The sequence below is a fragment of the Salvelinus alpinus genome, chromosome 9 (genome assembly GCF_045679555.1).
Source record: "Salvelinus alpinus chromosome 9, SLU_Salpinus.1, whole genome shotgun sequence".
Classification (NCBI taxonomy): domain Eukaryota; kingdom Metazoa; phylum Chordata; class Actinopteri; order Salmoniformes; family Salmonidae; genus Salvelinus; species Salvelinus alpinus.
This window is the reverse complement of record NC_092094.1, coordinates 86,882,359-86,910,277: the sequence shown is the minus strand read 5'-3', so window position 1 is coordinate 86,910,277 and position 27,919 is coordinate 86,882,359. Positions and strand designations below refer to the sequence as shown.

The 27,919-nt window shown below is 42.3% G+C and overlaps 1 protein-coding gene across 1 annotated transcript; it reads right to left on the bottom strand.

The window, feature by feature from the left end:
- Positions 1-22,092: 22,092 nt before the first annotated feature.
- Positions 22,093-27,576, bottom strand: six6a (SIX homeobox 6a). Its single transcript, XM_071327710.1, has 2 exons — positions 26,622-27,576; positions 22,093-25,550 (listed from the first exon to the last, which is right to left on the bottom strand). The coding sequence occupies exons 1-2, from the start codon at positions 27,191-27,193 to the stop codon at positions 25,388-25,390; spliced, it is 735 nt and encodes a 244-aa protein (XP_071183811.1). The 5' UTR covers positions 27,194-27,576; the 3' UTR covers positions 22,093-25,387.
- Positions 27,577-27,919: the final 343 nt, after the last annotated feature.

Below are 27,919 nucleotides of genomic sequence, written 5' to 3'. Positions count from 1 at the left end.
GGATGAGGTCATGTCTGTTATACAGTGCATTCAGAAAGTATTCAGACCCCTTGACTTTTTCCACGTTTTGTTATGTTACAGCCTTATTCTAAAATGGATTCAATTGTTTTCCCCCCTTATCAAACTACACACAATACCCCATAATGACAAAGCAAAAACAGGTTTTTAGAAATATTTGCAAATGTATTAAAAATAAAAAACATTTCCATTTATTCAGACCCTATACTCAGTACCTTATTGAAGCACCTTTGGCAATGATTACAGCCTTGAATCTTCTTGGGTAAGACGCTACAAGCTTGGCACACCTGTATTTGGTGAGTTTTTCCCATTCTTCTTTGCAGATCCTCTCAAGCTCTGCCAGGTTGGATGTGGAGAGTCGCTGCACAGCTATTTTCAGGTCTCTGCAGAGATGTTCGATCGGGTTCAAGTCCGGGCTCTGGCTGGGCCACTCAAGGACATTGACATTTGTCCCCAAGCCAATCCTGTGTTGTCTTGGTTGTGAGCTTAGGGTCGTTGTCCTATTGGAAGGTGAACCTTCGCCCCAGTCTATGGTACTGAGCGCTCTGGAGCAGGTTTTCATCAAGGATCTCTCTATACTTTGCTCTGTTCATCTTTCCCTCAATCCTGACTAGTCTCCCAGTCCCTGCCACTGAAAAACATCCCCACAGAATGATGCTGCCACCACCATGCTTCACTGTAGGGATGGGGTCAGGTTTCCTCCAAACGTGACGCTTGGCATTCAGACCAGAGTTCAATCTTGGTTTCATCAGACCAGAGAATCTTGTTCCTCATGGTCTGAAAGTCTTTTTTTGTGTGTGTACTTTTAGCCCTTTTTCTCCCCAATTTTGTGACATCCAATTGGTAGTTACAGTCTTGTCCCATCGCTGCAACTCCCCTACGGACTAGAGAGAGGCGAAGGTCGAGAGCCATGTGTCCTCCGAAACACGCCCCTGCAAAGCCACACTGCTTCTTGACATACTGCTCGCTTGACCCCTTGACTTTTTCCACATTTTGTTAAGTTACAGCCTTATTTTAAAATAGATTAAATCGTTTCCCCCCTCAATCAATCTACACACAATAACCCATAATGACAACGCAAAAACAGGTTTTTAGAAGTTTTAGCAAATGTATTAAAATATAAAACAGAAATACCTTATTTACATAAATATTCAGACCCTTTGCTATGAGACTCGAAATTGAGCTCAGGTGCATCCTGTTTCCATTGATCATTCTTGACCTGTTTCTACAACTTGATTGGAGTTAATCTGTAGTAAATTCAATTGATTGGTCATGATTTGGAAAGGCACACACGTCTATTGTAGTGATGCACCGATATGACATTTTTGGCCGATACCGATATCCGATATTTTCCTTGCCAAAAAACCCCCGATACCGATAACCGATATTTAACATTTTTGCGGCCTTTTAAGCATTCTAGTACAGTTAAATAGTTAACACATACACGGACGCAGCGGTCTAAGGCACTGCATCTCAGTGCAAGAGGCGTCACTACAGTCCCTGATTCGAATCCAGGCTGTATCTGTCACGTGTCACGTATCTGAGTAGATTTCCACATAGTTTTTAATCAACTGAAACTCACCTAACAAAACAACAAACAACCAAACAAAACGTGACGCTACATGTGTGCACTCAGGCAACTCAATGTAGACAAGATCCCACAACACAAACGAGGAAAATGGCTACCTAAATATGATCCCCAATCAGAGACAATGATAAACAGCTGTCTCTGATTGGGAACCATATCAGGCCAACATAGACATACAACACCCCTAGACATACAAAAACCCTAGACATACAAAAACCCTAGACATACAAAAACCCTAGACATACAAAACTAGCGTACCCACCCTAGTCACACCCTGACCTAAACAAAATATATAGAAGAACAGAGATATCTAAGGTCAGGGCGTGACAGTATCACATCCGGCCGTGATTGGGAGTCCCATAGGGCAGCGCACAATTGGCCCAGGGTCGTCCGGGTAGGCCGTCATTGTAAATAAGAATTTGTTCTTAACTGACTTGCCTAGTTAAATAAAGGTTACACACACACACATACACCACACTGACCAAAAAGTTATTTTGTTGGCATTTACGTACACTACCGTTCAAAAGTTTGGGGTCACTTAGAAATGTCCTTGTTTTTGAAAGAAAAGCGATTTTTTTCTGTCCATTACAATAACATCAAATTGATCAGAAATACAGTGTAGATATTGTTAATGTTGTAAATGACTATTGTAGCTGGAAACGGATAATTTTTATGGAATATCTACATAGGCGTACAGAGACCGATTATCAGCAACCATCACTCCTGTGTTCCAATGGCACGTTGTGTTAGCTAATCCAAGTTTATCATTTTAAAAGGATAATTGATCATTAGAAAACCCTTTTGCAATTATGTTAGAACAGCTGAAAACTGTTGTTCTGATTAAAGAAGCAATAAAACTGGCCTTCTTTAGACTAGTTGACTATCTGGAGCATCAGCATTTGTGTGTTCGATTACAGGCTCAAAAGGGCCAGAAACAAAGATCTTTCTTCTAAAACTCGTCAATTCTTGTTCTGAAAAATGAAGGCTATTCCATGCGAGACATTGCCAAGAAATTGACGATCTCGTACAACGCTGTTTACTACTCCCTTCACAGAACAGCGCAAACTGGCACTAACCAAAATAGAAAGAGGAGTGGGAGGTTGTGTTTTGCGGCTATTATTTAATGAAGCTGCCAGTTGAGGACTTGTGAGGCATCTGTTTCTCAAACTAGACACTCTAATGTGCTTTTCTTTCATAAATAGGGATATTTCTAAGTGACCCCAAACTTTTGAACAGTAATGTATATCCCCATTACCAGTAAAACATAATCAAAACCTATTTCTTTCACTTACTTCCTGTGCTGTTTTGTTGTTCATTTGTTCAGTCATTTCATTCCCAACCAGGATTTCATCATACATGTCAAGCAGTGAAGTTTCAGCTCTGTCTGTCTGTGGCCTCTCTTCCTCGGTGCGCACTGTCACTGTGTCCGTTTCCATCCTGTCCAGCTCTGTATGTAACATTTCACGTAAACCCTGTTTCTTGTCTGCATCGAAGTAGCGGTCCTTGTACATAGCATCGAGCATGGTGGTGACACAGTAAAAAGAGAATGCCACCGAATTGCTTGTTCACAGCCTGTGTCAGCAGTTTTGTTGAGCAGGCGTTTCAATGCCATAACAGAGGGTATCACGTCTGCTGCAGGTGCAGTTGATGAGCTTATTTCTCGAGTCAGTTGTTTGAATGGAGCTAGCTGGTGTGTTCATGTTTCAAACATGTTCTCAAATGCCATTGAAATGGCAGCAGCGGTATGACAACCAGCACATTCATGTGCGTGAAATACGACTTTCCTCAGAACGAAATCCTCGACGACCCACTATGCTGTCAGACTCAGCATGCTCATGGGGCTGATATCGCTGGTCCAAATGTCAGTAGTGAAGCTAATAGTAGTGACGCTATTACTGTGTATCTCCGGTAGGGCAACATCTGAAAAATAGCGCACTTGGTCGTGTGTAGCGGTGCTCGACCAGTCGGAGAAAGCCAACATCACCCACAACAGAGAACGGTTGATTGTCAAGGGCAATGAATTCCATTATCTTGCCGTTAATGGATTTCGCCTTTGAGTTGTCTCACTGAAATGTTCTTACTCTTTCAAATGACTGCTCGACTTGTTGACTGCTCGATCCACACCGCAGACATTGTGGTCTAGGTTAGGAATGCTGTGTTGCGCGTGTAGCACAAAATATGCGTGGCGTCATTACGCCATGTAACTACGTTATATCGGTAGGCACATCAGCTTTGACATCGGTTTTGCACATCGGCGTTAAACTAGACATCGGGCCGATGTCGATTTTGGCATTCTTAGCTAATATCGTCCGATTCCGATATATTCACCGATATATCGTGCATCCCTAGTTTATATAAGGTCCCACAGTTGTCAGAGCAAAAACCAAGCCATGAGGTTGAAGGAATTGTCCGTAGAGCTCCGAGACATGATTGTATCAAGGCACAGATCTGGGGAAGGGTACCAAAAAATGTCTGCAGCCAAATTGAGCAATCAAAGGAGAAGGGCCTTGGTCAGGAAGGTGACAGAGAACCTGATGGTCAGGCTCCAGAGGTCCTCTGTGGAGATGGGAGAACCTTCCACAAGGACAATCAGGCCTTTATGGTGGAGTGGCCAGACAGAAGCCACTCCTCAGTAAAATGCACATGACAGCCCGCTTGGAGTTTGCTAAAAGGCACCTAAAGGACTCTCGGCCTGCCTGTTTTTGCTTAGTCATTATGGGGTATTGTGTGAAGATTGATGAGGGGGTAAAACAATTGAATCAGTTTTAGAATAAGGCTGTAACCTGACAAAATGTGGAAAAAGTCAAGGGAGGGGGTGGAGTCTGAATACTTTCCAAATGCACTATATTACCTCCACTGTATTCACATCCTACCATACCTTTGTTAGTACATTATACCTTGAAGCTATTTTATCTCCCCCAGAAACCTGCTCCTTTTACTCTCTGTTCCGGACGTCCTAGACGACCAATTCTCATAGCTTTTAGCCGTACCCTTATCCTACTCCTCCTCTGTTCCTCTGGTGATGTAAAGGTGAATCCAGGCCCTGCAGTGCCTAGCTCCACTCCTATTCCCCAGGACTCTCTTTTGATGACTTCAGTAACCGTAATAGCCTTGGTTTCATGCATGTTAACATTAGAAGCCTCCTCCCTCAGTTTGTTTTATTCACTGCTTTAGCACACTCTGCCAACCCAGATGTCCTAGCCGTGTCTGAATCCTGGCTTAGGAAGACCACCAAAAACTCTGAAATCTCCATCCCTAACTACAAAATTTTCAGACAAGATAGAACGGCCAAAAGGGGCGGTGTTGCAATCTACTGCAGAGATAGCCTGCAGAGTTCTGTCCTACTATCCAGGTCTGTACCCAAACAATTTGAACTTCTACTTTTAAAAATCCACCTCTCTAAAAACAAGTCTCTCACCGTTGCCGCCTGCTATAGACCACCCTCTGCCCCCAGCTGTGCTCTGGACACCATATGTGAACTGATTGCCCCCTATCTATCTTCAGAGCTCGTGCTGCTAGGTGACCTAAACTGGGACATGCTTAACAACCCAGCCATCCTACAATCTAAGCTTGATGCCCTCAATCTCACACAAATTATCAATGAACCTACCAGGTACCACCCCAAAGCCGTAAACACGGGCACCCTTATAGATATAATTCTAACCAACTTGCCCTCTAAATACACCTCTGCTGTTTTCAAACAAGATCTCAGCGATCACTGCCTCATCACCTGCATCTGTAATGGGTCAGCGGTCAAATTACCTCCACTCATCACTGTCAAACGCTCCCTGACACACTTCAGCGAGCAGGCCTTTCTAATCGACCTGGCCCGGGTATCCTGGAAGGATATTGACCTCATCCCATCAGTAGAGGATGCCTGGTTGTTATTTTTTTAAATGCCTTCCTCACCATCTTAAATAAGCATGCCCCATTCAAGAAATTTAGAACCAGGAACAGATATAGCCCTTGGTTCTCTTCAGACCTGAATGCCCTTAACCAACACAAAAACATCCTATGGCGTTCTGCATTAGCATCGAATACCCCCCACAGCAACTCGCCCAAGCCTTCCCCATTTCTCCTTCTCCCAAATCCAGTCAGCTGATGTTCTGAAAGAGCTGCAAAATCTGGACCTCTACAAATCAGCCGAGCTAGACGAACTGGACCCTTTCTTTCTAAAATGATCTGCCGAAACTGTTGCAACCCCTATTACTAGCCTGTTCAATCTCTCTTTCGTGTCGTCTGAGATTCCCAAAGATTGGAAAGCAGCTGCGGTCATCCCCCTCTTCAAAGAGGGGGACACTCTTGACCCAAACTGCGACAGACCTATATCTATCCTACCCTGCCTTTCTAAGGTTTTCGAAAGCCAAGTCAACAAACAGATTACCGACCATTTCGAATCCCACCGCACCTTCTCCGCTATACAATCTGGTTTCAGAGCTGGTCATGGGTGCACCTCAGCCACGCTCAAGGACCTAAACGATATCTTAACCGCCATCGATAAGAAACAATACTGTGCAGCCGTATTCATTGACCTGGCCAAGGCTTTCGACTCTGTCAATCACCACATCCTCATCGGCAGACTCGATAGCCTTGGTTTCTCAAATGATTGCCTCGCCTGGTTCACCAACTACTTCTCTGATAGAGTTCAGTGTGTCAAATCGAAGGGCCTGTTGTCCGGGCCTCTGGCAGTCTCTATGGGGGTGCCACAGGGTTCAATTCTTGGGCCGACTCTCTTCTCTGTATACATCAATGATGTCGCTCTTGCTGCTGGGGAGTCTCTGATCCACCTCTACGCAGACGACACCATTCTGTATACTTCTGGCCCTTCTTTGGACACTGTGTTAAAGGTTAACAAACCTTAAGACGAGCTTCAATGCCATACAACTCTCCTTCCGTTGCCTCCAACTGCTCTTAAATACAAGTAAAACTAAATGCATGCTCTTCAACCGATCGCTGCCTGCACCTGCCCGCCCGTCCAACATCACTACTCTGGACGGTTCTGACTTAGAATATGTGGACAACTACAAATACCTTGGTGTCTGGTTAGACTATAAACTCTCCTTCCAGACTCAAACATCTCCAATCCAAAGTTAAATCTAGAATTGGCTTCCTATTTCGCAACAAAGCATCCTTCACTCATGCTGCCAAACATACCCTCGTAAAACTGACCATCCTACCGATCCTCGACTTCGGCGATGTCATTTACAAAATAGCCTCCAATACCCTACTCAATAAATTGGATGCAGTCTATCACCGTGCCATCCGTTTTGTCACCAAAGCCCCATATACTACCCACCACTGCGACCTGTACGCTCTCGTTGGCTGGCACTCGCTTCATACTCGTACCCAAACCCACTGGCTCCAGGTCATCTACAAGTCTCTGCTAGGTGAAGTCCTCCCTTATCTCAGCTCGCTGGTCACCATAGCAGCACCCACCTGTAGCACGCGCTCCAGCAGGTATATCTCTCTGGTCACCCCCAAAGCCAATTCCTACTTTGGCCGCCTCTCCTTCCAGTTCTCTGCTGCCAATGACTGGAACGAACTACAAAAATCTCTGAAACTGGAAACACTTATCTCCCTTACTAGCTTTAAGCACCAGCTGTCAGAGCAGCTCACAGATTACTGCACCTGTACATAGCCCATCTATAATTTAGCCCAAACAACTACCTCTTCCCCTACTGTATATATTTATTTATTTAGCTCCTTTCACACCATTATTTCTATTTCTACTTTGCACATTCTTCCACTGCAAATTTACCATTCCAGTGTTTTACTTGCTATATTGTATTTACTTCGCCACCATGGCCTTTTTTTGCCTTTACCTCCCTTATCTCACCTCATTTGCTCACATTGTATATAGACTTATTTTTCTACTGTATTATTGACTGTATGTTTGTTTTACTCCATGTGTAACTCTGTGTTGTTGTATGTGTCGAACTGCTTTGCTTTATCTTGGCATGGTCGCAATTGTAAATGAGAACTTGTTCTCAACTTGCCTACCTGGTTAAATAAAGGTGAAATATAAATAAATGTAAGAAAAAACTGTAATACCTATTCTTTACTTAACACAAGAAATACACTTAATGTTTCAAAACAATGTGCAGCATGCTTGGTTTGGAATAAACAGTCATGCATCAACATTTAAAGATTTTTTACAGACTAGAGTCTTTGACTTTGCTGTCGGCAAACTGACCTCAATCACCCAGCGTGTCACACCCTGATCTGTTTCACCTGTCTTTGTGCTTGTCTCCACCCCCCTCCAGGTGTCGCCCATTGTCCCCATTATCCCCAGTGTATTTATACCTATGTTCTCTGTTTGTCTGTTGCCAGTTTGCTTGGTTCTACAAGCCTACCAGCGTTTTTCCCCTTGCTCCTGTCTTTTTCTAGTTCCTGTTTTCTAGTTTTCCTGGTTATGACCATTCTGCCTGCCCTGATCCTGAGCCTGAGCCATTCTGTACCTTGTCACACTACCCTGTATTACTGACCTCTGCCTGCCCTTGACCTGTTGTTTTGCCTGTACCCTGTTCTAGTAATAAACTTTTGTTACTGTCTGCATCTGGGTCTTCTCCTGAAACGTGATAGTACGAACTGGCCTTGACTGACCCAGCAGACATGGGCCAGCTCCGCAACGCCATCTCCTCCCAAGGAGCCACCATTGGAAGGCACAAGGAGTTGCTTCGTGGTCTTATGGAAGGGTTCAGACCTTGGCCGAACGCCATGACCGAGCACTGAACACATTGCTGGTACAATTCTGCAGGTTGTCTGTTAGGCAGCCTACCACGGTGGTAACTTTCCAGCCCCTCAGTAACCTGGCTGCTAGCAGCGCCGCCTCTCTGGCCACCACGATTTCCCAGGAACCATGCTTACCTCCCCCGGAACGCTTCGATGGAGAGTCGGGCACCTGTCGGACGTTTCTCGCTCAGTGTTCCCTCATCATTGAGCTGCAGCCCTCCTCCTTCCCCTCGGAGCTCTCTAAGATAGCGTACCTCATCACGCTGATGTCCGGGAGGGCTCTCGCCTGGGCTAAGGCAGTACGGGAACAACAGTATGCTTCAGTCTGGAGGAGTTTGTGTCGGAGGTGAAGAAAGTTTTCGATGCTTCATTGTTCGGGAGAGAGTCTGCCCAGAAGCTAATCCAGATTCGGCAAGACTCCCGCAGTGTGGCAGATAATGCAGTGGATTTCTGCACGTTGGCAGCTGAGAGTACCTGGAACCCAGAAGCGTTGTTCGACATGTTCCAGCAAGGAGTATCGGAGGAAGTAAAGTATGAGCTTGCAGCCTGGGAACTACCGACGGATCTCGACTCGCTCATTGCCTTGACGGAAGCAAAGGAAGGAGAGGAGGTTCAATTTCACTCACCCGCCCAAGGCTTTCACCTCGCCTCCGAGACATCCCGGAAGTCCCTGATGGCTCCGTTGCCGAGAGAACCCGAGGCTACCCGAGTTCCCCCGAGTCCTGAGTTGATGCAACTAGGCTGTCCCCAGCCGAACGGCTATATAGGCTTCACACGAAGAGTTGCCTGCATTGTGGGACTACTGGTCATTTCGAGGCCACCTGTCCACTAAAAGACCAGGCTCACCGGTAGGAGCGAGTACTCTGGTGGGCCATACGGACAACTTTTCCTCTCCCCTTACTCGCACCCCTTTTCATGGCATCTTGCTGTGGGGGAACCAGTTGAAATCTTTCTGGGTACTTATCGACTCTGTGACCAATGAGAGCTTTATGGACGCTACCCTGGCGTCCGAGCTGGGCATCCCACTCAGCCCCTCTCCATTCCCATGGGCGTTAGAGCTCTGGACGGGCGCTCTATCCGGGTCACCCACAATACCACCCCCATTAACCTACTGTACATGTGTCAGGGAACCACAGCGAGATGATCCAATTCACGCTTAGTAAGTCTCCTCAGGTTCCCGTGGTATTAGGATCCTCTTGGCTCCAGCGACACAATCCCCTTATTGACTGGTCTGCTGGTGCCATCATGGGCTGAAGCCCGTTCTGCCACGCTCATTGCCTGAGGTCAGCGCAGCCTGACCCGGGAAGTCTTCCTGGGGGCTCGGAAGTTGCCCCGGACCGCTCCACCATTCCAATGGAGTACCAGGACCTCCGGGAGGTGTTCAGGAAGGCCCAGGAGACTTCGCTTCCACCGTACCGGCCCTATGACTGTGGGATCGACCTTCTCCCAGGCCACACTGCTCCGGGGACGGCTGTACTCTCTGTCGGGTCCAGAGACCAAGGCTGTGGAGACCTATATTGTGGACTCCCTAGCTGCAGAGTTTATCTGTCCTTCTGCCTCCCCCGCCGGCATCGACTACCGGGGCCTCAACGACATCACGGTGAAGAACCGCTACCTGCGAATTTCATCGTTCTACCATCCTCTTCTGAGTTACATCATCGCTGCAGGGAGTGTACAGATGAATTCTGGGAAGGTAAGAGTGGTGGTGGATTAGCCCCAGTCTACTTCCAGAGTGCAATTGCAACATTTCCTGGGATTTGCCAACTTTTATCGATGCTTTATCTGGGGTTACAGCACTCTGGCTTGCCCCTGTCTGCACTCACCTCTCCCAAGGTTCCGTTCACATGGTCCCCAGCTGCTGACCGGGCTTTCCAGGATCTCAATTGTCGGAATGGGGGCTGGTCTTCTTCTCCCATTGCCTCAATGCCATGGAGAGGAATTATGATGTGGGAAATCGTGAGCTTCTCGCGGTGAAGGTGGTGTTAGAGGAGTGGAGGCACTGGCTGGAGGGGGCAGATAATCCGTTCATTGTGTAGACCGACCACAAGACCCTGGAATATCTCCGCACCACCAAGCGTCTCAATTCCAGGCAAGCTAGGTGGGTCCTGCTTTTCACCCGGTTCAACTTCTCCCTCTCATACCGACTGGGATCCAAGAATGTAAAGCCGAATGCGCTGTCACGCGCTATAGCCCCGCGGCTACACCCCCGGAACCCGAGACCATCCTTCCCAGCTCGTGCCTGGCGACGGCACTCAGCTGGGTAATAGGGAAGCAGGTTCCCAGCCGAAGCCTGGGGGGGGGGGGCAAATAACCGGATATTTGTTCCTGACGCTCTCCGCTCCTTGGTTCTGGAGTGGGCCCACTCCTCCAAGCTTGCCTGCCACCCGGGCTTCCGTCAGACCCTGGCCTTTGTGCGACAACGCTTTTGGTGGCCTACTATGGTTCCTGACGTCTCCGCGGGTCTCTCGCCCTTTGAGTGTTCCCTGGGTTATCAGCCGGCCAACCGGCGTACACAATGAGGCGTCTCCTGAAGGTTCGACCTCGGGGCAGGGGATTCCAGTGCCTGGTTGACTGGGATCGTTTTAGCCCGGAGGAGAGGTGCTGGGTCCCCAGGCATCATCGCTGATTTCCAACGCCGGTATGCGTCCAGGTAGGATGCCAGGTGGCGCCCCTAGAGGGGGGGGGGGGGGGGGGGGTACTGTCCCACCCTGATCTTTCACCTGTCTTTGTGTTTGTCTCCACCCCCCCTCCAGGTATCGCCATCTTCCCCATTATCCCCAGTGTATTTATACCTGTGTTCAATGTTTGTCTGTTGACAGTTTGTTTTGTTCGACAAGCCTACCAGCGTTTTTCCCCTTGCTCCTGTCTTTTTCTTGTTCCTGTTTCCTAGTTTTCCCGTGTTTTGACCATTCTGCCTGCCCTACGGCGTGCTTCGTGCATCCCTTGATAATAGAACACTGTCATTGGTGAAATTTCTATTTTTCTGACCTGCATGTGTTCTTCCCATTATTTCCCTTTCACATATTTTAACCCCTATTAATTTCACAAAACTCTCACCAGCGATTGTCAAAACAATATCCACTTATTTCTAATAATTGTTTGAGGCAAGGAAGTTGACAGAGGATCCAAGTTCACATTAGGCCCTTTGTGTGCACAGAGAATCTTGATGATATGCACATTGATTGATTTCACTACATAGGCACCAGTCAGATAATAGCTCCATATTTCTGAATTGTTTCTTGTAACAAATGTGAGATTGTGAGTGAGGCAAGAGGGACCAGGCAGACACAAACTATTGATCTGTCTGGAGCAATGTAAAAGCACAATCTACAGCATGATGAAAGGGTGGACTTGGAAAACTGAATTCTTTAAGACATACTTCTACAACACTTGAGAAACTGTTCTGTTCTGTACAATTAATTTGGAATGTCTGTTGTTATTGTCTATGTATGTTTCTGTTTATTGTAATATATACATATATATATATATATATATATGTTTATTGTAAAATATATATATGTTTATTGTTATATATATATATCTATATATATATATATACATATATATATATACATACATACATACAGTTCAAAAGTTTAGCTAATTCAAGTTTATCATTTTAAAAGGATAATTGATAATTAGAAAACCCTTTTGCAATTATGTTAGCACAGCTGAAAACTGTTGTTCTGATTAAAGAAGAAATAAATCTGGCCTTCTTTAAATTAGTTGAGTATCTGGAGCATCAGTATTTGTGGGTTCGATTACAGGCTCAAAATGGCAGATGCCTCACAAGTCCTCAAATGGAAGCTTCATTAAATAGTACTCGCAAAACACCAGTCTCAACGTCAAGAGTGAAGAGGCGACTCTGGAATGCTGGCCTTCTAGGCAGAGTTGCATATCTCAGACTGGCCAATAAAAAGAAAAGATTAAGATGGACAATAGAACACAGACACTGGACAGTGCTAGCATGCCGGAGTCGCCTCTTCACTGTTGACGTTGAGACTGGTGTTTTGCGGTTACTATTTAATGAAGCTGCCAGTTGAGTACTTGTGAGGCATCTGTTTCTCAAACTAGACACTCTTATGTACTTGTCCTCTTGCTCAGTTGTGCACCGGGGCCTCCCACTCCTTTTTCTATTCTGGTTAGAGCCAGTTTGCTCTGTTTTGTGAAGGGAGTAGTACACAGCGTTGTACCAGATCTTCAGTTTCTTGACAATTTGTCTCATGGAATAGCTTTAATTTCTCAGAACAAGAACAGACTGACGAGTTTCAGAAGAAAGGTCTTTGTTTCTGGCCATTTTGAGCCTGTTATCGAACCCACAAATGCTAATGATCCAGATACTCAACTAGTCTAAAGAAGGCCAGTTTTATTGCTTCTTTAATCAGAACAACAGTTTTCAGCATGTGCTAGCGTAATTGCAAAAGGGTTTTCTAATGATCAATTATCCTTTTAAAATGATAAACTTGGATTAGCTAACACAACGTGCCATTGGAACACAGGAGTGATGGTTGCTGATAATGGGCCTCTGTACGCCTGTGTAGATTTTCCATAAAAAAATCTGCCGTTTCCAGCTACAATAGTAATTTACAACATTAACAATGTCTACACTGTATTTCTGATCAATTTGATGTTGATGTTATTTTAATGGACAGAAAGAAATGTGCTTTTCTTTCAAAAACAAGGACATTTCTAAGTGACCCCAAACTTTTAAACGGTAGTGTATATTACAAAACATTTATTCATTTGGAATGAGTTCATGAGAACATAAGCATAGGCTTCCTGACTGTTTCAACCCTTTAAAAAAAAACATGAAAAATATTTCACATGGATTTTGTAAATGTACATTTTTCACGTGAACAAATTACTTTACATGACCAAAGGTATGTGGACAACTGCTCGTCAAACATTTCATTCCAAAATCATGGGCATTAATGTGGAGTTGGTCCCCCCTTTGCTGCTACAGGATAACAACCTCCACTCTTCTGGGAAGGCTTTAGATGTTGGAACATTGCTGGGGGGACTTGCTTCCATTTAGCCCCAAGAGCATTAGTGATGTCAGGCACTGATGTTGGGCGATTAGGCCTGGCTCGCAGTCGGCATTCCAATTCATCCCAAAGGTGTTCGATGGGGTTGACGTCAGGGCTCAGTGCAGGCCAGTCAAGTTCTTCCACACCGATCTCGACAAACCATTTCTGTATGGACCTCGCTTTGTGCACAGGGGCATTGCCATGCTGAAACAGGAAAGGGCCTTCCCCAAACTGTTGCCACAAAGTTGGAAGCACAGACTCGTCTAGACTGTCAGTGTGTGCTCTAGAGTTAACATTTCCCTTCACTGGAACTGAGGGGCCTAGCCCAAACCAAGAAAAACAGCACCAGACCATTATTCCTCCTCCACCAAACTTTACAGTTGTCTCTATGCATTCGGTTAGGTAGCGTTCTTCTGGCATCCACCAAACCCAGATTCCTCCATTGGACTGCCAGATGGTGAAACGTGATTCATCACTCCAGAGAACGCGTTTCCACTGCTCCACAGTTCAATGGCAGGAGCTTTACACCACTCCAGCCGATGCTTGGCATTGCGCATGGTGATCTTAGGCTTGTGTACGGCTGCTCGGCCATGGAAACCCATTTCATGAAGCTCCCAACGAACAGTTCTTCTGCTGACGTTGCTTCCAGAGGCAGTTTGGAACTCGGTAGTAAGTGTTGCAACCGAGGACAGATGACATTTACGTGCTACCAGCTTCAGCACTCGGCGGTCCCGTTCTGTGAGCTTGTATGGCCTACCACTTCACGGCTGAGCCGTTGTTGCTCCTAGACATTTCCACTTCACAATAACAGCACTTAGGCACTTAGAGTTGTAGCAGCTGTAGCAGGGAGGACATTTGACTAACTGACTCATTGGAAAGGTGGCATCCTATGACGGTGCCAGCTGAAAGTCACTGAGCTCTTCAGGAAGGCCATTCTACTGCCAATGTTTGTCTATGGAGATTGCATGGTTGTGTGCTTGATTTTATACACCTGTCAGCAATGGGTGTGGCTGAAATAGCCGAATCCACAAATTTGAAGGGGTGTCCACATACTTTTGTATGTATATAGTGTATTTGTGAAAACAAAAAAATCCTGTTCTTTTTTTAAATGTAAAGTGTGCTTTTGTAATGCTGGAATTAAAACCTAGGTCTCCCATGGGAGAAGCCAATGTCTTGACCATTAGACCAAGAGAGCCAACACTAGGTTTCTCTTCCAATGTACTGTATATTTATTATACATTTATCTCAATGTCAGAATATTGACCGTTCATTTCAAAATAGGGCTGTCAAACATATAAAATGTTTATTGAGTTAATTGCAGGATTTTGCTCAATTTGAGCTGTAATATATATAAAAACCAGTATAAGAATATTGACATCTTGATTTTGTCCAAAGTAAAGGTCAGCAAAATCAGGTAAATTGATAAAGCACGTTTTCTTGAATCTCAATGTCAACTTGTTTTGACATCGCATTGATGTTTTTAGCTGTATAGATTATGTATGTTGGATGTTTTCAGTGTATTTTGAACTCTTTCAGACAATGTCATTCATCACGATAAAAAAAAATTGTGCACTGAAATTACAAAAAGTTAACTGAGTAAAGCTGACAGTCCTAATTCAAAATCATCTCTTTGTAGAAAAGTGTCTATTTACACTAATTCCAAAAGCAAACACATTCACACATTTTTCAAATACATGAAAATACCTTTTAAGCCTGTAAATTAAAAGTAACAAAAACCAATGGACAGCTAATAATAACAGAAGCTAAAAATAGATAGCTATAGCGTGGTTCACATGTACCCATGTAAATACACTCAATATGAGCCATCGTTTGTAAAAGAAAATAAAACCATTTAAAAGCCAAAACATTTAAATGGGAATAAAAAATGTTACAAAATGCCATCTTGTTCTCATTGACTTGAATACAAAAGTGAGCTAGAATAGTTACCTTGGTTACATTCATGTGAATAGGAAAATCTCATTTGTTTTTCACTCGGACAAAACAATAAAATAATTTTTAATAAAAAATGACCAGAAAACTCAACACAGTTTAGTTAAACATGTTATCTCTAGATTTTGAAAACGTAACAATGCATACAAACCAGAAAAAAGGATTACAAATTTGGAGACATGGAGAGCTAGCTTCTCTGTTTTTTCTCTGGGCTTCTTCCAAAGGCCACGGACACATTAACACTCCGAATGCCTCTTCCTAGTGGTAGCGCTAAGTACACATGTATATCAATGCAATCCCATGGAGGACTACAATAACAATTGAGTGGATGACTCAGAAATTATAAATAATATTTCTTTATAATGGAATTGTTATACTCATATTATACTCTTGAGGCAGAATGTGCTATTCCACATGTGGAAATATTGCTACTGTAACATGTTAACACCACCTTTCACATGTGAGGAGAATAGCACTTTCACCCCCACATGTTTGTTTTTTAAATGTTTGATTATTTGGGGACTGTTTGACATTATACTGCATTTTTAGGAGATAGTAACATAAGCATTTCGCTGCACCCAGCTATAACATCTGCTAAACTGTGTACACAACAAATACAACTTTGATTTGACATGTGAAAGTTAGATTTTCACATGTGGAGTTTTCTTACATGTGAAACTGCAAATGGGATATTCACATGTTAATGTTTTTCAAATGTGAAAATGTAATTCACATGTGAGGTAAAAACATGTTATTCTCCTCACATGTGAAAGGGTGGTTTTAACATGTGAACTCTAAGTTGAATACATGTGAAAATATGGTTTCATATGGGAAATTTAAGCTTAACATGTGAAAACAGCCTGTTCACATGTGAAAAATTGATTTTCACATGTAAAACTGCAAATTTCACGTTTCTTTTAAGGGAATGACATGCAAACACTAGGTTTAGGCCTGATTGCTAATAACCCAATTATTTAATCTTGCATTTATATTACGAAGCCTCTGGATAGGCTGTAATAAAGGACCAATGGTTTCTGAAAAATAAGCATTTATGCTATCCCTCCATAGTGAATCAAACTGAGACATCGCTTTGTGGTAATGGTGAGAAAAACACTTAGGGTCTACGTCTATATAGGTGGGTATAGGCAAAAAAAACTATCACAAACAATATCTGCAGGACTGCTCATAGCATCATAATACCAAATGTAGGCCTGTCTATAGGTATTGTGTTTTTTAAACTACCATAAGTGGTCTGGTACAAGCCTTTATACCTAGGCCTACTCCTAAAATGTACTGTGTTTTTAATGAACCATTAATGACCAAACATAAATGAAAAACAATACATTTAAAGTGAGAAGTAGGCATTGGTCAGATTTTCATCTGGTCTAGACCGACCTTGATTTGTCCCATACCTAAAAGATAGATAAAAACATTTAACATCACACATTTTCCACCCACAACAACAAAAAAATAGAACAACAAAAAACAGTTCCCATGTTGGCTTTAAAATAATAGAAGCAAGAAGTTCAACATTATCATTATTATTTATTTTTTTAATAATGAAAAATAAAATACAATAAATACAAACAGCTAAATAGTATAAAATACAAACAATCAAATAGTAGTAGCCTACAAACAGCAACAAAAAAGGTTAATAAGTGGCTACAACCCTGCTGTTCCTTAAACCACTTGTTAACTTTTTGTGTGAACTCACGAACACTATAGCCACACGTTTTAACTTTTCTGAAGTTGGTTCAAGTGGTGAACAGCTTTTAAAGAAAATGCAGACTGGGCAAGTGCTATTCTTCACCCTGGAACTCTACAGTTGCCATTCACTGCTCCCTTAGAATGTGACCCTATAGATTATAGAGTAGTCACTTGACTACTTAAGGGTTGTGGAGCAAGTCCACTTAACCATTTAAAAAGCACCTTTACATTTAAAAATGTACAAAAACGTTAAAAAAATTACAAATTGTGTTTCCTGACAATTATACAATGGTGATGATTATTTGTTTTTTGATCAAAAACGTTCAATCCACGCTTGTACAGAGATTGCAATAGTTTGATTGCCATATCTCCTGCTTGTGACCAACTTGAGACATAAACCTTAGCAGCATTAGTGTTAAGGCAGTTTCTTATATGTCTAAAGTTAAATTTCACAGTATTGACCAACTTCTTATCATTATTTTTTTAAAGTCTGTTTAGAGTCCAATAACACACCCAGGTATGTATATTAAGACAGAATATAGATTTGTTTCTGCCTTAATAAAGATGTCAGGAAAAGTTACATGATGTCTCCTTATGGAGAAAGACATACCAACAGTTTAGTTCATATTTAAACTAAGACATGACTGCTGCGATGTGCCATAGCTTCACTGAGTTTAGATGCAACTTCTTCTGCAGTTGTGGCATGTGTATATATAACAGTATCATCTGCATACATTTGTAAATCAACACCATGACACACATGAGGCAGGTCATTTATATATAAACTAAAGAGTAAAGGCTCTAAGATGGATCCCTGTGGGACCCCCATTGTGCAGTTGCCAGACAATAAGACTTTCTGATTGATTCTAACACACTGTATTCTGTCAGATAAACATTGTAGCCTCTCATAAGAGAATCGGCCATAGGCTAATTGTGGCCGACATTAGGCTATCTATCAAACACTCATTCAATGATAAATGAAACCATGATCGAACAGCCTATTGCCTACCATGCAGATAACATTTTAGTAAATGTTTTAGTCTATCACCCATAAATCAATGCTTTAATGATTTAATCTAAATTAAATGTGATGCTTAGGCTACAAAATCATCTTTAATTTGAAATACACAACAATGGTTAAAATTAAAATGTAGGACAACATGTATTTCTATACTCATCCATCAACCAGTGCACATTTCATAATCTGTAGGCCCACTCTTAGAAAAAAAGGGTTATTTGGGGTTCTATATAGAACCTCTTGAGGATTTTTGCCAACAATAGCTAACAAAAGATAAGACAGGCAAGTCAAACTCAGAAATGACCGCTAACTAGCTACCTTTCATTTGTTTTAGCTGTTTTGCATTGACATTTATATCCATATTAACTATCCTACTGCATGAATTCGCCTGGTCAGAAAAATGGCTAGCTCTCGTCCGACACCATTCACTCACTGTGGCAGGGGGAGATCGAATTCCTATTTTGCAACATTGTTGCCGAGGTCAGAGTGGCAAACAGCAAGGTTCATACAAACCTGGGCTGCTGCAAACTAAATGCTAGCTAATAAAATCATCCCACTGGGCAGACGCTGGTTGAATCAATGTTGTTTCCACTTTATCTCAATGAAATTGCCTTGTTGAATTGATGTCTGTGCCCAGTGAGATACACTTACTGTGGTTATATAGCCTATGGAACCTTTTTTTCTGAGTGAGGTGTTGTGTATTTGTTTTTACTCCGGGAGGCCATCCCAGTTGAGAGATAGCATAGTAAAAAAAACACAACATGCTATTTTAAATATGGTAGTGCCTCAGCAGTTTTCCTCTTGTTATGTCAGTCACTGACAGTCAATCAATTAGCCCATGCCAGATAACATTTTATAGATTTTTAGGTAAGTTAATCTAGCCAGCTATCTAAACCTTGTAGTAATCATGGCCCGAATTACTGACTGGGGACCCAGGGCATGGGCCCAGGGGCCCTGGCCTCTAGGGGGCCCCCATTGATTTTGTTAGTCACTCTCATTCAGATATCATATGACCACGGCATAAGTCATGGCAAAATGTGTAGAACTGCAGGCAAAATAGCATTAAAACTGCAACAATTTTACTCCAATTGTTGGCATAATGAGTAGATTGCATTAAATCTGCTTTAAAACTGCGAAATGTTCTCCACGCCCCATAGCAAAATATGTAGAATTGCAGGAAACTTACTTTAAAGCTGGAAAAAGTTATTAGTCTTATGAACATAGAAACTTGGTTGCAGTTTCTATGATACAATGGTAAAGGTTTTAATACATATTTAATACTGGTAATCAGACGGTGTTGTTAGGGGTCAAGTTATATGGCTACCATTTGATTAATTTTTGAAGTGTCATTTTGGATTACTTTTTTAAAAAGATCCTAAAAAACTATTGTTTACCTTATATTTTTCTAAATAAATGATGTATATTTTTTCGGCCCGAGGCCCACCACTTAGATTATATTTTGGCCCACCAAGCACAAAAGTTAGAGCACCCCTGCTATACAAGCCCAAAAATTCCGAGGAAACTCGGAAATGTCCAACTTGCTAAGGCATGCTTCGGTTTGGCTGGCGCCTAGCCGAGTTAACCAAACGCGTGTGCTCGCATACTCACATAAAAGACCTTACCTTCAAAAAACGAAAAAAAGGCAATAGTACTGTTTGTCCATCTTGAGACGCCATACCCAGTATACGCTTCCTCAAAGTAGTAAGAATTAATCTAACATTTTTGCCGACGAGATTTTAGTCGACAATGTTACATCTAACTAAGATCTTTGGTGCAGTATTTCTCAAGTGATAAACATTGCATGAAAACAATGTGTCTATCCTTGAATGAAAACAAACACTTCATTGAAGAACCTGTGCTGTTGGTCAATATCTTACAAAGGGGCGTAGACTTCGGCTTGCCTCGAGCAAAATATTGAGTGTGCACAAACAGCCGAAAAAACATTGCCATAACCAAAACGAACAAAAACGTCACAAAATGTCGTCATAGTATATGCACGAACCGTTCCGAATTGTTTCGGATGGGAAGCATGCGGATGGTGCATACATGAATATGTCCCACTCACCCATTTAACATTGAAATAAATGGTCAGTTCCGGTCTGATGTAGTTCCAGGGTGGTTTTACCATCGGCACCAATGCATTAGCACCTGGGTCTGGTCTGCTTAGATAATCAACCAGAAAAAATAGGTAGGATGTTTCTTCTCCTCTTCTGTCTCTTCTGTCTCTATCCACACGCTAATACAGAGATAAGCAGACTAATAAGCAGACCGATAAGCAGACCGACCGCCTGCCTTCCCGCTTTTGGGACGACTCCCATTGTTAGGGCTGAGACAAGACCATCTCGTCATTATATACAGTATCTTTGGCATGGGTGACAAAGAGAAGATATGCCAATGACCTGAATCCGGAACAAGCATGCAGGCGGCACCTCAGTACTGAGGTGGGTGCATGGGTGGGTGTCCTCCTCCCGGGTGCACTCCCTGTCCATGGTGCTGAAAAATAGTGGCCTCCCTGTCCATGGTGCTGAAACGCGTCTCCCGAATTCTATGAGGCCTACACATCATCATAATTGCCGTTGACTGCCTCTTGCCAGAGGGGTGCGGTGCAAGACGATTAGACAAAAGGTTAGGGTTGGACTATGTCACATACTGTGAACAACTAAGTGAAACCCGTTGCTTCTTTGTTTGATTGTTTCTGCTGGTGTAAACGTATATATTTTTGACCATTATTTAACTAGGCTAGTCAGTGAAGAACAAATTCTTATGTGTACACCGGCCAAACCCGGACGACGCCAGGACAATGGAGCGTCGACCAATGAGACTCCCAATCACGGCCGGTTGTGATAAAGCCTGGATTCGAACCAGGGTGTCTGTAGTGACGCCTCTATCGCTGAGATGCAGTGTCTTAGACCGCTGCGCCACTCGGGAGCGAAATAAAAGAAAAGGTGCAGGAAATAGCCGGTCTTCAGGCTGACTTCAGTTTGAAGATATTTTGTGAGACATAAAACAACAGGTTATGCGGAGGATATTAGGCTATGTTCGTTTTATTAGGGCTTGGAGGCATTCCAGAAAAATAGCTTTTAAAAATCGTAATGCATTCTAACACAATGGAACCATTTTAATTTTAAATGATTAGGTTGTGTGATTGTAAATAAGTAGGCTACCATGACAAGCGGCGTCTCTCCACTCCAGTAAGCAGTAGAGTAGGCTACTACCCAATATCACCACCAGAGGTCATCCGTGGCATTCTCTGGGAGCCTACTGTGAAACGCATGCTTTCATGCAATTTTGAATGTAAAATGTTTATAAACGTGAATACATGGTAAATAGACCTTCACTATAGTCATTCTGTGAACTTCATTTATGAAAGAGACAATGTTCCAGTGAAGAAAGTACAATATTTGACTTCAATAAAACACATGCGACACAAACGCGAACGAACATAACTGACTTACAGACAAGCCATTTTCTAGAGTATAAAATATGTTCAGGATTCTTATTAATTTTGAAAATACGAATATTGATAGCTGAGTGTTTCCAGTGAGTGAATGTTCTGTTCTTGCTGAATGAACGAGCAGAAAAGTTGGTGTGGCCCTGGCCGAAGGCAACAATAATAGGCCTACCGCACCAATAAAACAAAGATAGTGAAGAATCCAATGTGAAATTGTGAAATTCAAGCTAAGAAGAACAAACCAAGTGATATAAGTTTTGAACGACAGTCATTGCAGAGACGACATCAAGAAAGTGGTCAAATCAAATTAGCACATTGTGGGGAGACGGGACAGAGTGTTTATGGGAAAGGGATGGGGCAGTGTGGGGTCCTCCTTGAGAGCTTTGCTAATTAAGGAGGAGGACAAGCTCTTAAATGCACTTATGTTTCTACGTAATTTAATGACCTCATCCGCTTTAGGGAAAACAGGAAAAACTCAGGCAAGAGGTGAATGGTCTACTCTATGGCAAGTTGGGCTATTAAGTCTGTTTTACGAAAAGGGCCTACTTCAGCTGATAATAATAATAAAATAATAATAACAGTAGGCCTACTCATTATAATAATAATAATAAATATATTTGAATATGTTTTTCACAGGACCATACCTAGGCTATAGCAGAGCCTATAACCCGTTAAATAAAAAATACGCCTAAAACCAGGGGATTTAATATAAAAATCAAGAGGCAGAGTGGAGTAAAATATGTCAGAGATTAAACCAATCAAAATACAAATTGTAGAGACTACTATCACCGTTGGAAGAAATATGCATAAAATAACGCTGTGATAAACTAACATTGATTAGTGATAATTAAGAAACAGTTCAAGACAAGCGTGTAGAAATACAGACTAATGTGGTAAATAGCCAGATAATATCATGTAACTGCTGCAGGAGAAATAGCCCACATAGACATAGCCTACTGTTAGTGCTGACACGAGCTCGCACCACGTTGTGTATCACTGCTGAACTGCTATGACAGATTCGATCATAAAGACTCAACAGCATAGAGGGATTGGAGTTCAAGAGAAAGAGAACCTTCTTTCAAATTATGGTTGACACAAGTATTGAAATTGGGGTCCCATCTGCTTTCATTTTTATATATAGATTACAAACGACACAAAAATCCAGAAGATACCATGTTACCAATATATAAAAGTGCTGAAGGTCTAAGGAAAAAGAGTCAATGAATTTCGCCCGATTCAGTGGTTATATATCCAACATATTAATATCATATTTTCTTCATTATTCAAAATGTTCGTCATGTTTATTGGAGCACAATTAACGTGTTATGACTGTTGCAAACGTACAAGTCAGAAAACAGTCAATAAATTGGTAATTAGGCTAAATCCTTTTAATCGCCCTACTCGCGAATTCACATTGCAGCAGCTGCCACAGAACACACACACGCTAAACAAAAATTCTGACTTCCGTACCCAGGCTGGCAGACTATACCATGACAGCAGTTCATTCTTTGAAGGGGAACAAACTCGTGTTGCTTCCCCTCACAAAACATTGGGAGCGCCCCTTTATTTGCTCAGGGGCCGGCGACCGCATCATTAGTGCTGATTACCGCTGACAACTTTATTCACTGCTAAAAAGACTTTTCCATGTGTGTCCTCTAGTTGCCCTGATTTTCAATAGAAACGGAAATATTCAGCCATTTTGTCCCCATGATTTGAAAGAAACTCAAGGCCCCCCCTTTCTTCCCCTCACTTGCTTCCTCTCTCTTTTGATCCAAAACCCGAAACACTGCATTTATGTGTTGTTCCAGCTGAAAGACGTTTCGAGGAATACATCTTGTCTCTTTCACTGGCTACTGTAATTAATTGCAAATTGGATGAAAACCCAGGTGTTTGTCCAAAACCAGAACTCTGGAGCCGTTGAAAAAACACTAGCCTACTTCTCATTTTCGTTGCTCATTTGGGCTGACATCCTGTTCGCGCGTATAAAGAGGGAACGGACAGTTTAACCTCAGGTGTCGGCTGACGGTTTACCCTCATCTTTACGTTCCAATAGAACATTATTTGGCATATATTCATCATAGGCAGGGATGTGTGCTAGTGGTAACATTTCTAAATACTAGCCTAAACCGTAATGCAAAAAAACAACAATAACAAAAAAAACGAAGGGCCTATCTATAGACGGTTAGGCTAAACCCTATCACAAAATAATAACTGCATCACGTCTGATCATAACATCAAACAACCACATGTATCATAGCCGTTGCGTTTTTTAGCTTACCGTAACATGGTCTGCTTCAAGCATTTCTGCCTATACCCCTAAACACATTACGTGTTTAACTGAACCATTAATGACCCAGCCCAGATAGAAATAACAGACTTTACTCAATTACCTGAAACATGAAATATGTTGTATGCTATCAACCTTGTAGACTCTCATAAGAACGTCGCCATAGGCCTAGTCGTGGCAGACATTAGGCTAGCCAACATTAATTATACGATAAAGGAAATATGGTTCAGATCAACGGTCGAACCTGTCGCTTATCATGCAGATTCAATTCTAGGAAATGTTTTAGCCTATCACCGAGAAATCGATGCTTATAGCCTATCTAAATTAAATGTAATAGGTTTTTAAATTATCTTTGATTTAAAATAATAAAATGGCCAATACCTATTTTTATAGGCTACTACTCATCAGTCAGCCAGAGCACATTTCATATTCTGGTGTTGTGTAGGCCTATTTGTTTTTACTCCGGGACTCGGAGATCATCCCGTTTTGTTTGACGGCCTTTCTCTGACCTCTCGCTGTCATGCCACATTACATGACGCGAAGCATGTTGGCAAATTACGTCGAGGACCTGTCAGGGCACTATAAAGTGTGGCATTATAAAGAATATAACAAATTTTCTCACTCAGAGTCCACACACACATATCAAGATATTTGGTAGTTAAGTAGCCTACTTATTGACATGTCTAAATTCTCAGATATATAGACCACTCCATCAGGCCAATGCAGAGGCACAACATAATACAGTAGGATACATCACACTATAGACCTGTCATAGGACGATATTTGAAATATTCTGTCACACATATATCATATTCTAAATATCGTCCCAAACCCCTAAAATATAATCTAATGTATCATGCCAAATTAGGCGTTACTCGATAATAATATAAAGTAGGCTAATAATCGGGTAATACAATATCTGCAAACACCATTCTCAATATCTGTGAATAAAAATACTGATGTTTTGTTCTTTTGATCAATAATAATTTTATTAAGTTTCTTTAGGCTACTTTTTTGTCTTTTTTACTGAAACACATGTTCACTAAAGCGCACATGCTCAACGCGTTCACCTGTGGACAAGGTAAACATAAAAACACCAAGCAAAATAATATCAAATTATAACAGCGCATATTATTTAAATAAGTAAATAAACATTATTTATACAACTTTAAAAGTAAAGTAAAAATATTACAGCGTCTTTTCAACATGAAATACCCACAGAAAATAGCAGGTTAGGCGCTCGAATGTCTTCTCCTTTTTTCCTTATTTTTTTTTACTTTTTAGTTTCAACTTGAGGCATTGGTTTATTAGTCATCCCTAAAAAGGGATCGTGAATATGAATATGTTTTTTCTTTACATTTTCTTTCAGCTTGCATTAGCTTCAGTCATCCATAGTGGAAAACGAAAAAAAATGAAAGTAGCCTATAGCTTTAAGACAGGGCATTCCGTTAGAACCCTCATGTTTTGGCAGTCATCAAAGAAGAACAGTTTCTTTCAATTCAAACGCAGGCACTATGACTGTTTTTATGTTAGATTGTTTTTCAGGATCTCCTTCATTTATCTACTGTCAATGTTTTCCTCTTCCTCCTCTCGACTGCTTTGTGCGCCATTAGATGTCACATTCGCTGTCGCTGGAAGTGATGGAGATAGCCGAGGTGGCGGCTTTGCTCGACAAACTTGCCTCGGGGCTGGAGGCGGGACCGAGTCGATCGACGGTTCCATCATCATCTGCCAAAGACCGAACCGAGCCTTGGGACAACCCTTGCTGTAGCCTGGATAAAAGACGTTGAGGGAAAACTAGAATTAACCAAAATCCAATACAAATAGGCTCTGTCAAAGTAAATCCTTAATTGAAACATAGTTATTGCTGAGGCCTAGCAATCCGATGCACAAGTGCCAGGCTAGGAGCCAAAAATGCAATTTTATGCTGGTAAACACACAAATACAAGCAACACACACTAACCCCAGGCCATTTTATGGATTGAGCACACTTTATAGATAGACAGACTAGCCTTGTAATTCCAATATCTTCTTGAAGGAAACAATTCAGATGTATTCAATACACCTGCTACCTTCATGAGTTGATCAACACAAATGACATTATACATGATTGAACAAATAATATCGTATGGCTCCTGTATTACTGTCTTTCATTGAGCAACATCCATAATACAAAATGTTTCAGACATATTGCATGCGTATTGTTAAATTAAGTTTAAAGACTTGGGCCTACACAGACAGCTGTCAATACAAGCAAAATGCATTGTGGAAAAAGACAGATAATCTGAACGGAATTATTGAGACACTGACTCAGGGAGTAGCCTATAGCCCTATATGCTTTACCTGTTTTGCTACTGGGAAGGTTATAGGCCTGTTATAGGCTGTTACACTGTTATGGTTCGTTCTGTGTTATAATATTTGGGGTACCCATTATTGGCAAATCTATATTGTCAACTTTGCAATGAAAATGACATGGGCAAGTCTCACAATGGAGATTGTCATACATTTTACTTCATTTCAATAGGCTACAGCGTTTATGGTGTCATTTCTGTAGAGATTATTTATGAACAAAGGTAACTGAACTATAGGGTAGCCTATTGATATATTATAGTCAGATCTATTTCAATGTTTACTCGAAACAACATAACCTAATTCAAATAATTCGATTTAAAACTTTGCCCGAATAATTGCTCGCATTGAAAGAAATGCAAGTGCATAGGCTGACTGCGATTCATTCGCAATGCAGGGTTGTTATTGCTTAAAAAATTACAATAAATGTTTTAATAACTTCAGACCATCGTTGATAAAATACAAAGGTAAGCTACAGACTGCAGCATACATACCTATTTTTCGCAGCCGCCGCTCTATCCCTTTGTCTACGATTTTTGAACCAGTTTCCGACTTGTGTGGGAGTAAGTCCAGTAGCCTGCGCGAGCTCCCTCTTTTTGCTCGGGTTCGGGTAAGGGTCCTGCAAGTACCATTCTCGTAGCAAATGTCGGGTTCTCTCCTTGAAGCAGTGGGTCTTTTGCTCTCCGTCCCATATCGTTCTGGGCAGAGGGAACTTCTTCCGCACCCTGTATTTGTCCACTGGCCCTAGCGGGCGGCCCCGCAGCTTCTCTGCCTCTTGGTAATGCGCCTCCAGCCACAGGGCCTGCAGTTTAGTGTGAGACTCTTTGGTGAACTTGTGGTTCTCCAGGATGTGGTAAAGTTCTCGGAAATTCCCGGTGTGGTAGGCCACGATTGCCCGCGCCCTAAGCACCGACTCATTCTTGTTGAGGACTTCGCAGGCTGCCGGGGCAACGGGCAGAGACCAGAGGAAGCGACCGAGGCGCTCAATGTCCCCGCTCTCTTCCAGGGTCTCGCAAACCCCCGCAACCTGCTGGGGGCTAAAATTTAAGATAGGCAGCTGAAACATGGAGGCTTCTCGTTTCCTCTTCGTCTCTCTCTCTATCACACGCTCCCCTCTCGCGCTTATCCTTCTCTCCCTCTCTCAGACAAAAAGGCAATCCTAAAGTGAACAGATCAACCGTTAAAAACACTGAGGAACTATGCCCTCTGACTGGCTACTGCAGCGATCGGCTGGTGAACTTCGTAGGTTGAAAGTACAAGAGGTATAAAAACTAAAACCGAGATACATTTTGAACAGGGAAAAGACAGTCAGCCCCTTGCTGATTTTCTATTGGACTTGGCAGATTGGTTTCGTGGTTGCCATGGATGACCGTCAGTAACTGTCAAGTTTACCAATCACGCGGAAAGGGCCACTAAGGGATTTCAGCACCTCCCAGTGCTCGACAGCGCCTTAGAATGTAAACATTTTGACCTTAGCTTTTTGTCTTCAAACCTTGAATTGGATTCCATGTTTTCCTACATCCTCTACTTTGTAAGTCATAGCTGTGAAGAAGAAAAGCGACGAGCCAAATAAAACGCAATACATTTAACAAACGCTTACCTCTCATTGGAAAATAACATCCAAGCAGCAGGCATGACAGATATTATCATAAAGCATACCGTTTTTAAAAATCTGAAAATAAAGAATAAAAACAACAGGGAACGAATGTTCTGAGACTACAATAGCAATGCATCCTCTTGAATGGTGCTGTGGCTAATGCAGACTGAAAATCTAGCCCATTCATCCACGCTC